The sequence below is a fragment of the Colletotrichum siamense genome (genome assembly GCF_013390195.1).
Source record: "Colletotrichum siamense strain Cg363 chromosome Unknown KSG_Cg363_contig05, whole genome shotgun sequence".
NCBI lineage: Eukaryota > Fungi > Ascomycota > Sordariomycetes > Glomerellales > Glomerellaceae > Colletotrichum > Colletotrichum siamense.
This window is the reverse complement of record NW_023501018.1, coordinates 3,559,133-3,571,903: the sequence shown is the minus strand read 5'-3', so window position 1 is coordinate 3,571,903 and position 12,771 is coordinate 3,559,133. Positions and strand designations below refer to the sequence as shown.

The window sequence follows — 12,771 nt, the reverse complement described above, 5'->3', positions numbered from 1 at the left end:
CAGTGCTAGCGGGCAACGAGTTGTACGATTCGTTGCTACACAAAGCGACGCAGGGAAGTACCGAATTCCACCAAAATACGATCTTTCCAGATGGGACCCAAGGAAAACGCCTTTGCTCTTCCTCTACTGTGTCTTTGACTTGATCTCCATAGGAACTTGGTTCAACGACACCATCGTGAGCTGCCGGCAGTATGGTCAATCAATCGGCGACAAGAACATGGAAATGATAAAAAGCCTGGCCATCTTGCTGGAGAAGCTTGACGATAAATTATCGAAGATTGTACAGTATCCCACCCATCTCCAAAAGGCAGATGATAGGGAGACGATCCAAGATCTCACCGACGGTGGTGAAAGACTGGTCATCAAGGTGCCAAAGTTTCTCCAAGCGTGGCAGAGCATGATGACACACGAAGAAGGATTTGAAGCCAAGGAGTCCTGGGAGGGATATCTTCTGGAGAGCGGGGCGATGAAGCATCTTGGGACTGAGAAACTGCGTTCGAGGGTGGAAACCCTTGAGCAAAGCTTGCGCGTATGGGTCCAGCGGTATAATGTATATAGCTCCGAGAAAATCAAGCACGCAAAAACTAAAAAGCGGGCTGGGCGTACTTAAAGGTCTAATACACTCCAGTCCAATCCAATAATACAATCAACATACCTGTTTATGCCGAGTTTCGCAGCCATCCCATTGAGTGCTGCTGGATGACGCCAGTACATTCACTCAATATTACCCTGAAACAAAATTCCGATTCATCGATATTTTTTTTATCCCTGAGCGAGTTAGAAAATTTCATCAGACAGGTAGAATTAGAAAAACTCTCGACCCGGCCACAAAGTTGCGTTGTGCTCATTTCCAGACATAAGCGGTCGGCACCTATTGCCACAGTGAGTCAGATGCATTCAGCATACCGTGGAATTCGACCCAGTTTTGAAAAGTCAAGTGACCAGAACCGTCTCCTTTTTTACAATTCTTAAGTAGGCCCCAGCGCATAGTTAGGCGAACGCGGAACATCCCTCCAGCTCGGAATGTTGCCTGATGACCGCGCCACGTTGAATTCCGAATTCGGCAAAGCGGCTCCTGAAACCAGCCACACTAGGAGTGTGCCTGACGCTGACAACGCAAAACCGCTGCCCCTCCCCCGGTGACGGACGGACTGAAACTTCGTATCTGACGCGCTAGGAGCGCTGCCACGCTACAGGTGTCCCCAAAACATCATTCGAAGGCAGCAGGATTTCTGGCTACATATTTGGTTGGCCCTCGCAATTCACAACACCGTTGTATGACCTTTGTTGTTCTTTCACAACGCCCAACAAAGAAGTGTTGCCTTCTACCCGCGCAGCGGTTTCCAGCCTAGATCACCTCATTTACAACGCGGCGTTGCCCCGTTTCATCCCCGACAATGGAGCCTTCCGTGTCTCTCCGACGTCCCACCCCGGGCCCCGCAGACGCCCGAGGCCGGCAGTCAGAATGCAAGGCGGCGGATAGCATTCATGCCGGATTCACCGACTTGCCTCCGGAAATCCATCTTCTCATATCGAAGCAGCTCATTTACCCCGACGCGCTCTCTCTCAAGCATACCAGCAGCTACTTTTACTACCTCGTGGACACTGGTGTCCGGTTGAAGGTGGAATGGCTGATGGAACGCCGGATGTTACATCTCGAGTGTCCCAACGATAAGCGATGCGATCTTGGCAGCGATCTACGGTTTTGCAGGGGTAGCGTACCGTATGCATTGCCTCTCACTCGCAAACGCTCAACCCGTTGACTAACGCTTGTTAGACTCTTGATGCAACGACGACGAGAACACATGGAATGCGAGTCGAGGCCGGGCCTGGGCTGTCTTGTGTACGGCACGTCGGTTTGCTCTCACCGCAGGAAACTTGGCGCGAGATGTCAGCGCTGGCTTAGACGACGCTTGACGATTGAGCTCTGGTGGGTGTTGATTGCGTTGGTACCGATCATCTTCTGCTGGCTGTGGATGGCCGAGTTTGCCAAGTGGGCAGCTGGCTCATTCTCGCATTCTTCATCAACTTTTACAGAGTCATTGATGAGGTGAAGGGTCATCGTGATTTCCGTCTTTGTATCCAACGAAACCCATTTAAATAGCATGCCACATAATGTTTAATTGTGAGAGGAATGATTAAGTTACTCCCGACGACAAGAGACCGCTAGAATTTCAACGAAAAAAGTTACTCTTTCTTAAAGCATCGTAATTCGATGCCAGACTCCAGATCTACTCGATAATTAAAAAAGATTTCTGGTCTAATTCAAGAATATGGCCCACTATCCCGTGTGGCTTTTGAATATGGGTCGTGCCTTCCCCGATGGTTGCTAACCCTACAGTCTGCCTTCCATTTCCTGAATAGAACCCAAAATGTACTTCTATCTTATTCTGTAAGTAGCCAGTGGACTCTTGCACCTTTGAACACGGGAAATCCAACGATGAAAAACCTTCTGTTCCAAAATCATATTCATATACTTGGAACATCCAAATCGTGGCCCTATTTGACTCCTCATCGCATCACAAGAGGCAGTGCAGCACTTGCCTTGGGTTGTCAGAACATCACACCTTCCAATATTCAAACGCCAGGTACCACAATCAATAAAAGTCTATCCCATCAATCTTTTCCTTCGCCGCCTTTCCTTCCACTCTCAATCTGGAACACGCAAAAAAGCGTGCCTCAACAGAAACAATAAACTACCTAGCTTCACACATCTCGCATACAGCACAGCTTCACCATAATCCTTGGTCAAGTTAGCACACACCAACTATGACATTTCCCTCCTCAGCCAGCGTCAAGCCGGGCATTGCCCATTCAAAGGGCCACACTCACTCGGCTTTTAAACCGAAGGTAGTCGTACCTTCCCTCATATATCATGCTACGCCTTCTAATCATTCTTTGTAGGACACATCAGCCGTCCCGTCGAAGGTAGGAGCGAAGTCAAAAGGCGGACCATCTGCTGCGAAGCCCTTGCCGTTTTGGGCAAAGGCCAGGGTCGGAGGCAAGACCACAGAGGCATCCCTGCCTGACAAGAAGGTTAAAGACAACAGTTCTGCTCATATTCGGAAGACGTTTGTGCCCGGCTCAGGCACCCAAATTAGATCGAAATTTGGAGGAACCCAGCAGCCCATCAAGCACCAAGCGGGACAGATTGCCACGGCGGGTGAGAAGAGGGCACATGGCCAAATAAGTGGGGAGCGTAACAAGACGTCGAACAGCTCCTCTGCAGATGGAGCACCAAAGCTTAAGAAGAAGAAACTGGAAGACCCTAGGGTGTTTGTCACCCCGGCCGTGTCTAAACCATCGCAGACGCAACCAGTTGGTACTATGCCCCACTTCAACACGGCCACGCAGCTTGCAGAGTTCATCTTCAAGCCCGACGCCGAGAACGGGGTACTCCCTCGCCACACCAAACTACGGGTATGCAGCATCTTAACCGTCCCGGGTGTCACAATGGACGTGTATCTCAACCGTCTTGCTTCCTCCCCCGAGTTCAAGATTGTCACACAAAAGGCCTTGAAGATTTTCAGGGGACAACTGCCCATCGATGAGATTACTGTTATCGCATTCATCATCGCGAACCCCAAGAGACTTAACAAACGTCGGGATGACTGCCCCGAGGCAGACATCTGGTACAAAGCACAGCTTCAGATGGGCCTGGAGGCCGACGAGTTACGTTCATGGGAAAACAACCCCATTTTCAGGGCATACCGCCGCGTCCTTCGGTACTTGCAGCAATGCGGCACTGGTCGACTTCGCTATGAGCCAGAGTTAGGACTTGGTCTTCTCCAAGACGCGCGGGAGATCAGCCGAATGCCCACAGAGAAGGCATGCGAGAAAACAGAGATGACCACGGATGCGGCAGAGAAGCAAGTCCCAGGACCTCCGCTGGGATTACCAGGAACATCAGACAGCCGAGTTGAGATGCCCGAGTACATCAAAGACCAGGATGCTCTAGGAGCTAAGGTGGATAAGGCAGCGACTCACGACATTCAGTCTGGCATTCAAAAACCTCTATGATACCGGCACGTTTGATGCACTGAGTTAAGATCAGCAGGCTATTGAGCGGTGAAGGATCTCAGGATAAAGCCTAAGGGATGCCGCAGGGTTATGGGCTCGCAAAGCAACGATGTAATTACGAAAAAGTCAAGATTGACTGGGTGAGTGGGAAGTGAAGAAGTGCTCCGGGTTTCTTTCCCATCGCCGGGCGCAATTCTTGGAGCGAAACAACTCTAGAAGCGATCATCATTATCACGAAGAGATAAATCAGAGACACAGGAAGTTCTTAGGACGAATCATTGAGAAACATGAAAGTGCAGTTGGCCCGTCCAATGAACAGCACGCATCCAAACATCGTGTGTAATGTAGTGTCAAACCTAGGATGGAGCCCGCGTACAGCTACTTGTGAATATCGCGTAGGCCGATAAACCATGACCATAAGTCTACAAATCACATCTCAAGACGCATTGTCCTGGATCATAGGCTGCAGCGGACCCAGTCGCCCTCCCTGGTTTTCAACCTCCCGCATCACCTCTTCAGCTCGAGCCAAGTCGCGTGCATCCAGCAGCCTCAGCCAGTAAGAGAAGTAAGATCCAAGACCCGTGACGCGACCATGACCAGGAGGGCTCGCCAAACCAAGCTCTGCAAGCCGATGCCGGTCCCAGATAGCAAACCCCAAAGCCCTATAAGGCTCAAAGCCCGCGTACTTGATCGGCGAGTGAGCGCCCCGACTCATGCTGTCCACAATCCAGAGGCCGTCGGCTGGTAGCACTAGCGACGATCTTCTCATGGCACCAGTTGTTGGTACCCGCCTTGATGAAGGTTGGATATCCTTCGCAGGCCAAGTCAGCTGGGGCAATCGATGTGTCTCAGACCCCGAGCTGTGTCTTCTGTGAGCCTTAATATGCCGGACGTACTCAATCGCTGTCATGACTTCGTGGTAAGCGACCTTGAGATTGCTGTTGCTGCTGTCGTAGAAACTCTGAATGTCGAAGTCATTCGCATGATCGCTTGTTCCAGGAGTGTCCCGAACTCGTGACATAGCTACCGCCAACTCCAGTTCGTATATGAGCTGCAACCGCCAAAATGCGCGGAGAACCCGTTGCTCTTCCACCCATGACGGCCTCCGCGCCCTTTCGTCTTCCGGAGCCCACTCAAGCCGTCCCTTTGCCTTGGCATCAATCAGTTGTTGCAGGTTATGGTCAATGCACGACCTGGTCAAGCAGTGAACCTGCGCCGCTGTCGAGAGCACGCTGCGCAAAACGCTGAGAGACGGGACTTTCGAGGCATCGCGACTTTCGAAGTCGTAGCCCGCCTCTTCGCTTTTCCCGAGCACAATACCAGCTTCCCGGTCTTTGATCTTTCGGAAAATCTCGTCCAAGCCTGTCTCCTCATGGGCGCCGGCGCGAAGCTGTATCACAAAACGAATGATATCCTGTGTCTGCGGCGTGATCGTGCTCTCTGAGATGGATTGCCAGAATATCTCGGCGCTGTATTGACTGAATACGCGGAATGAGGCGGGCGAGGAGGTGATGACGTTCCACAGGCAGTGCACATCGTCTATGTGTGCGAGGATCTGGAGCAGCACCTCCGTGGGGAGATTCTCCAGCTGTGAAGTGGATTCGGCCTCATACTTTTCGATATCTGTCATCTTTTCTTGACGGTTTTCTGGATTGGAAAAATTGGTCGAGGAAAGACGTTGTGTGAAGGCGTCTAGAAACGGTGGTCGTTGGACCCCGCATTCGACCCCGAACTGGGTACCTCGGATTCCGAGCCGTTTCCTGCAAAAGGCAAGGTTCCCTGAACTACCGTCGATCGATTCCGGGTCTTGACGTCAAGCATTTCTGAAGTTTATCCTTATCAGACCCAATGATTAGATCTAAATTCCCACAGCATCCACATTGCCTCACTGCCCAGCCCTCGTATGTCCCGTTATTGCCTAGTTCCCTCTGACAAAGCCTGGCACCTCACACACTTCAATAAGTAAACAGGGGCCTAGAGCGGACCATCATGTGTCTCCAATGGCAGTGCGAGACAGCGAGGCAACCTATATTATAGCAGAAAATAACCTGCCATGGTTTCCCTTTTTCTTACTCTAGCACCCAGCCCATCTACAGTAGAAGCTACAATAGGGGGCAATGACAACGGGGTTTTTGTACCAAAGAAAGCCCTTGTTTTGTGGCGCAGTTGGGTACTCTGACCTACTTGTAAGAAATACCTAGCAGCTATATCTTCTACAACATGCGATGATGATCCAATGACATCGAGACACGGCACATGAGCTTGAGCTATGTGACATCGCATGGATTCAGCTTCAAGTGCCAATTGCACCGAGAGTCTCTGCCCATAATAAGCTCCCCTTCGCCGAGAAGTAGTGTACCGTTCTGCAAAGCCTCCCACGAATATCAGCACTTTGGTAGGCTCTTGGGTCTCATTCTTCCACCACCGGTCCCATAATCATTTCAACAAGCGCTAGACATTTTTGCGAACGGAAGCATTCATGGTTCAAGACACCACCCCAAAAATTTCAATGGATTCAACAACTGGTTTCCGGATTCTCGACCTGCTGCCAGCAAACTATGATGATGACTTACACTGCAACATCCGCAATCTGGAGCTCGGAACTTGCGAGCCATACGAGGCCCTGTCGTACGTCTGGGGAGACCAGTTGAACTTGGAGCCAATCGAGGTAGCAGGGGCAACAGTCAAAATCACAAAGAGCCTCCAGGCCGCCCTCAGACGCCTTCGGAAGCCCAGTATGATGCGGCCCCTCTGGGTCGATCAGCTATGCATTAATCAGTTGGATTCGCGTGATAAGACGCGACAGGTCTCCATAATGCGCCAGATCTATAAGAACTGCTCGAGATGCCTGATCTGGCTCGGCGAGCTTCCTGAAACGCTCACTGCTGTCGATGCAGAGGGAGCATTCGACTTCATTTGCATGTGCGCGGGGCAGTGGGGTGACTCGAAGTTCATCCCTCCGGGGCTTTCGACTCCTGATCGATTGGCCAGGGCCCATGGCGCCTTCAAGGCTCTGGTCCTGGATGGAAACCCTTGGTGGTCGCGGATATGGACGGTCCAGGAAGTCGTGCTCCCATCTAATGCTCTGATCCTATGGGGCCCGCTGTGTCTGCCCTGGGTCTCAAGCAGGCAGCAAGGAGGCTGTGCTCAGGGCTCTTTCCACGCTTGCATTTCCCTATCCTGGACACATTCCACGATATCCTCAACAATTTCACAGGGCCAGTTCGTGGGCTGGAGATTGCGGAGGCCGGGGAGAGCCCGCTGAACATACTCCAGCGATGGCGATACCGAAAGGCAACGGACCCGAGGGACAAAGCTTTTGCACTGATGGGCATGTTTTCACACACACCCATCCCTGGTGTGCAAATCTGCGACTACGACATGTCCGTCGTCAATCTATACAAGAAGGTTACCACGGGGCTGATACAGAGTGAGAAAGGCCTCAGACCACTTGTCGGCCTGCGGCCGAACAGCATCCCAGATCTCCCTTCATGGGCGATTGACCTGTCACAAACACCTTGTGACAACACCCCACATTGGTGGTGGAACCACTCCCACCGGTACAAGAAGTTCGCGGCTGATGGTGGGGAGGATCTGCAGTTCACGTCGCCATTGCATGGAGACAGCCTGCTCTCTTTAAGGGGCATATCGGTAGACAAGGTACAAAAGGTCGGAAGCCCACTCCGAGGAGATGGCCCAGAGAGCATTTCGAACGATCAAATCATCGAATCCACGAACATCTGGCAGCAGCTAATGGAACGAGCGCTGGGAGACCGGAAGTATCCCAGTGGTGAGACTCCAGCTGATGTATTTTGGCGAACCATGATGGGAGACCTTCTCATGCAAGAGTTCCCGCTGCGGAGGGCTAATGAGAACGACGCTCGCCTAGCCGCTTTGCAATTCCATGGAGGCAGTCCCTTGAACAAACTCATCTGCAACTCCGTTCGCATGATGATAGTTGGTCAGACCTTCTTTGTCACAGAGAGAGGGTACGTTGGTGTCGGTCCACCGAACTTAGCCGAGGGGGACGAGGTTTGGGTGCTTTCGGGCGGCAAGGTGCCGTTCATTCTGCGGCCATCCACTGGCGATAAAAGCCCTCGAAGTAGTGCGACTTCCATATTCTCCCTGATAGGTGATGCCTTTGTGTATGGCATTATGGACGGGGAAGCAATAGCGTTGCACAAGGGCGGGCCGCAGGCTGTGTATCTGCACTGATTTGCATGTTGTTCATGGCTTGTACTGCAGTATCATTCAGGAGTGTTTAGGCGTGCGATCCTCTATTTCCAACGTCACCCACTTTGTGTTGCAGACAGCTTTTGATGGATCGTCTTGATCGCCAGCGATATACATGACCAGCCGGATAAGAAATGCAAAAGATGAAGTATTTAAGGCCTGTTGGTGACCATGGGGTTGTATTGATGGTAGTAAAGAAGATCACGCGGGGCAAAGAGCGCAGAGTGACATGTCTGTTGAGAGTATCAGAGTCGAGTTTCGTTGATCTTGTAAGATAGATTGCGTGGAACAAAAGTGGCAGAACTATTGGTTTCGTTGTAAGCTGGAGTGTTCAGCCAGTTGGGGTGCTGGCTAACGAAAGTATGTGGTGCAGACCAAGGGATGATGATTAAGGATAGCGACTTTGTTGTTGTTGAAGCTCTTGCTTTGTGGTGCGGTCAGTTGCGCTGGCCTGCTCGTAACAGAAGATACCTCCATTGGCACAAAAGAAAATTCCACCGGATTGTCTACACTCAGGCACCTAGACATCTAATCTAAGTGGTAATGTAGCTCACATTCTGGGACTGAGTACCAGAGCGTGGTGAAAGCCGACAAATTATTGATTCCGCGTAAAATATCATACTTGGTCATTTGAACTTTCAGCTCGAGATGTTCTGTAAATTACTGAAAACCATGAACCTTAACGTTCCTCATCTTCTTACTCGGTGTACGTAACGGGTTTTTCTTGCTTTCATAAGCACCATAATCACATACTTAGGTTCGTTATGTTTCTACATTTCCCGCTGTTGTAAACTAACTCAGGAGTTTCAAACGTTTTTGAGTACCCATGAGTGTCGTCATAACAGAATTCAAGGTCGATAGTATTTACGGTCAATTACGTTGTCCGTGTTCCCAATTCTAAATATTGTGACCACTCAGTACATGCGTTAACCGTATTGGACATCGTGTGTTGACATGTCGCGCTCCATTATTCAGACCAAAAGATTCCACAGTGATCCCACTATATCATACTTGAACAATTATACAGCGAAAAATGTTTCAGTGGGAGAACCAAGGCGTTGACGCACAGGCTGTGCTTCAGACATGACCATTTAAATCCTTATGCGTCTTCCTACGCCTGAGTGATCATGAAATGTGGATCCTGAGCAGCGTCATTCTGGTAGAATCAAGTTAACCCTTACTCTGTGCGCAGAGCAATCGGCTAAGAGCAGCGGGTGTTGGGCAACTAAGTGCAGCCCGGGTTTTGCTGCAATCTTTCATGGTTTAAACTGCACTTATGGCCGAGATTCCCTACCCATTTGCATCCTGCTTCACGTGACAGGTAACGATGAAATTTGTTTCGGGGCCGAAGTTTTCAACCTCTCGTAGTGCATGATCCTTTCCGTAAAAGGATATGTAAGCGCCGTGCCTGAAAGACCAACTGGGATCCTCGGGTAATTCGGGTGCTCAGTATGGCGCTACTCACAAGCCACAGAAATGACCAACATTTGGGTTAGTGCTCTCCTTTTCCACGGCTAAGCCACAGTCTTAGTCCGAGGGGCTCGGACTCGGACAATAATACGAGATGTACGAACATTTCGGCTTGCCCAAGTCGATGGCTTTCAATAACTTGAGAAACATGATTATTGGTTTGACTATATACAAACGCTGCAGCTGCTTCTTCTGGATTGTTTCTGTTGTTATGTTCCTCTCTGTCATGCGGCAGACTGTCGGGGCATCTCCCGGGAGCCTCGTCCTCCCGAACATCGACGACCCATACTGACGACATGGGCCTTGTGCAAAATCTTCACGCTCATTGGACCTCGTTGAGACAGCGCGACGTGATTGGCGGAGCCAAAACGAATAATCAGGACAGTGCTGGGCGCCGCGGAAGCCCGAAGAGTGGTTGAAGAAGCAGCAAATGTCTGGTTTGTCGCTCCGTGGGATTCCTAGTTTTGTTCTCCTGGCCCTCTGTGCCTGAAGCATCACGGCAGTATTCTTCCCTGCGGCTTGAAAGGGTTGGAACGCGTACTGGCGAGGACCCCTTCGAGTTGAGTATCGTCAGCCGCGTCCCCCCCTGACTAAAGGATCGAACCCATGGGTCAAGATCTCTGGTATTCTACATCCTGCTTGTTGTTGACTATTCTTTGCCACTTCCACAGATAATGTTCCAAAGCCTGCGCGGCTCGCCATGCGGCCATACGCCCCTTACGGCCGTGTCTTGTCTTCAGTCCCGCGGGAATGTTGACAACGCAGCGATCTCGCGCCTGCTGTTCGAAATAGTCCGAATCTTTCTCAACGAGCAAAACCACTCGAGCTTGTACCGACTACCTCCTATGCCTACCGTGTGGCTCTAAACGACGACCTCGAATGGAAGACGAAAAGAAAGTCGACACCGCTGGCCATTGGGATCCAGACAGCCGAGCTACAGAGCTTTAGGGGAGTTGAGAAGAACGGGGGATTGCTGGTTTTGCTTTCTCTACAAAGTCTCCCAGGTAATTGCCAAAAGGACGACAACAACAACACTGTCATCGAGCGCGTTAAAACCATCGACAACATCGAGCAAAGCAAACCCGCACAAGACTATAGCTAGTGTTGAAGAGCGCCTTGCAACGCTTGGTGCAATCGACTCCCACTTTCCGGCCCTTTCTCGAACACGGCTGGCAACTTTACTCGTTACAACATGCGCTCTTTAGCTTCTGTCGCTAGTCGAATCGTTGAAGTTACCTCCATTGCATTCAAGGCGTAGGCAACCCGGACATCGAACATTTAGACAAGGAAAGAGATGGCTGTCAGCCCGAAGGCCGCGCTTCCCGCGGGCCAAGTGGGCAGATAAAAGAAGCACCAATTGCTGCGGCGTTCGGAGATTTTCCACGCGGCATCATGGTATCCACATCCCGATTGCGGTATGGGCAATAAACAAGTGGCAGATCATGGATCACGTAGGGCTGGCAATCTAGACGGTAGCATTGCCACGCGTAGTAGGTTTCTCGGGGAGAGGCGGTTATCACGAACAGATGTCGCTGAATTCCATCGTCGGGTCCCTAACCCACGGCCTATGCTCGTCGTCCAACGATCCATACGTCTTCCCGTACAGGTTGTTTGACCAAGCATCTAGCCACCACTGACTAGGCAGCTGCTTCAGCAGCATGCAAAAGTACAAGAAGATCACCAACGCCTTTTGTCTGGAATCCCTCAATAACGGCAGAAAGTCATCAGCAACCATGGCAATCCAGACGAACACATCCGTGATGTCCTGTGGCTCCGTGCACTCGTAAAACGCCCCGTACGACTTATAAAGTTCGTTGATAGCATGGTTGTAGATAGCAAGTAATCCATCATCTCGCTCCGAAGCATTGATGTTCGCCTCAAGATCTCCGAGGTGCGTGTGATGATACGGCCTCTCGCGCGTCTGGAAGTGCGCTAGAGTACGCGTGATAATGGGCGAGATCAGGGGGTTATCGTTCGGCTCTCCAACTAGATACCTGGTCCCGCAGAATAGTACGATCCAATCTGGTGACTGTTCGGTGCCAGTCAGCGGAGCATCACTATGATATTGCGAGTTGGCTAGTACTAGATATCAAATCACGAGTCAATATACCAAGTACGCTTTTTACAGTCCGTAAAAGATCACTCACCGATATAAATCGTCAACACAGAGAAGATGAACAACTGCGCCTTGTTGCTCTCTTGTACCTCTTGCATTAGTCCAACTGCTGCTCTAGACGACATCTCGTGATGCATCATGGACTTTTCCAGCAGGTGATCCTTTCTCTCTGGGCAGAGGTGCGCGAGATGCAGAGCTGAAACGGAGAGAATACTCCGCATAACATAGTCGCACTCGATTCCGAGCTTGACGACGTTTAAACGCCAAAACTCGCGCATCAGGGAGTTTTCTGACAAAGTGTATGCCGTGAAGTTGCAGTAATGATGCAAAAGCTCAAGATCGAGAAAATTCAACCCTCCCGGGTGCTCCGCCAATGAAAACGTGGGATCTCGTGACGAAGATGATAAGAAGCCACAGGCGACTCCATGTTTGATACAATTCTTGCATGCTGGCCTCTGTTCGTCACACTATAGTTGCTTTGTTAGTCGCTGTTTGGCTGCTGGCGATGATATAGAGGCGTTCATCCCGTCAGCCTGCTAGCTGCCGTTGAGCATTAGGGGCACGGGTATGATGGATTGCGGGAGCTAGACGATAGAGCTCTATGTTGCCAGGTTCCCTGGCGAAAACCACCCCAATAATTGTCGCGATATCATGACATATTGTGTACTCACCTTGATCTTTCTTGACTTGCAGGTTTTACAACCAGTTCGGGTCTTCGGATGCGATCGTCGAGAGAGATTCGACTGCATATTCGCGAGCTTCGTACTCGGAAGCTGTCAGGGAGTTGCTGGGCGGTGACGCGTAGAGCCTCGAGACAGTAAGCAGAACCGCGCAGGATTGTGGTTGGCATTTCGGCAGTGATAACCGTCTTCATAGAACAATCACCGAACCACAACCTCAAGAGTGCGAAGTCGTTCTCGGGTGGTAACACA

At 50.8% G+C, this 12,771-nt stretch overlaps 3 protein-coding genes across 3 annotated transcripts; 1 reads left to right on the top strand and 2 right to left on the bottom strand.

The window, feature by feature from the left end:
* Positions 1–4,456: 4,456 nt before the first annotated feature.
* On the bottom strand, positions 4,457–5,650 carry CGCS363_v008521 (uncharacterized protein; the record flags this gene model as incomplete). The annotated part of the gene is made up of 1 exon (XM_036640370.1): positions 4,457–5,650. One exon carries the CDS (start codon positions 5,648–5,650, stop codon positions 4,457–4,459), a length of 1,194 nt encoding a protein of 397 aa, XP_036495160.1.
* Positions 5,651–7,113: 1,463 nt separating this feature from the next.
* On the top strand, positions 7,114–8,235 carry CGCS363_v008520 (Heterokaryon incompatibility protein 6, OR allele; the record flags this gene model as incomplete). The annotated part of the gene is made up of 1 exon (XM_036640369.1): positions 7,114–8,235. One exon carries the CDS (start codon positions 7,114–7,116, stop codon positions 8,233–8,235), a length of 1,122 nt encoding a protein of 373 aa, XP_036495161.1.
* A 3,004-nt stretch (positions 8,236–11,239) lies between these two features.
* On the bottom strand, positions 11,240–11,964 carry CGCS363_v008519 (uncharacterized protein; the record flags this gene model as incomplete). The annotated part of the gene is made up of 2 exons (XM_036640368.1): positions 11,240–11,805; positions 11,871–11,964. The coding sequence occupies 2 exons, from the start codon at positions 11,962–11,964 to the stop codon at positions 11,240–11,242; spliced, it is 660 nt and encodes a 219-aa protein (XP_036495004.1).
* Between the last annotated feature and the right edge of the window lie 807 nt (positions 11,965–12,771).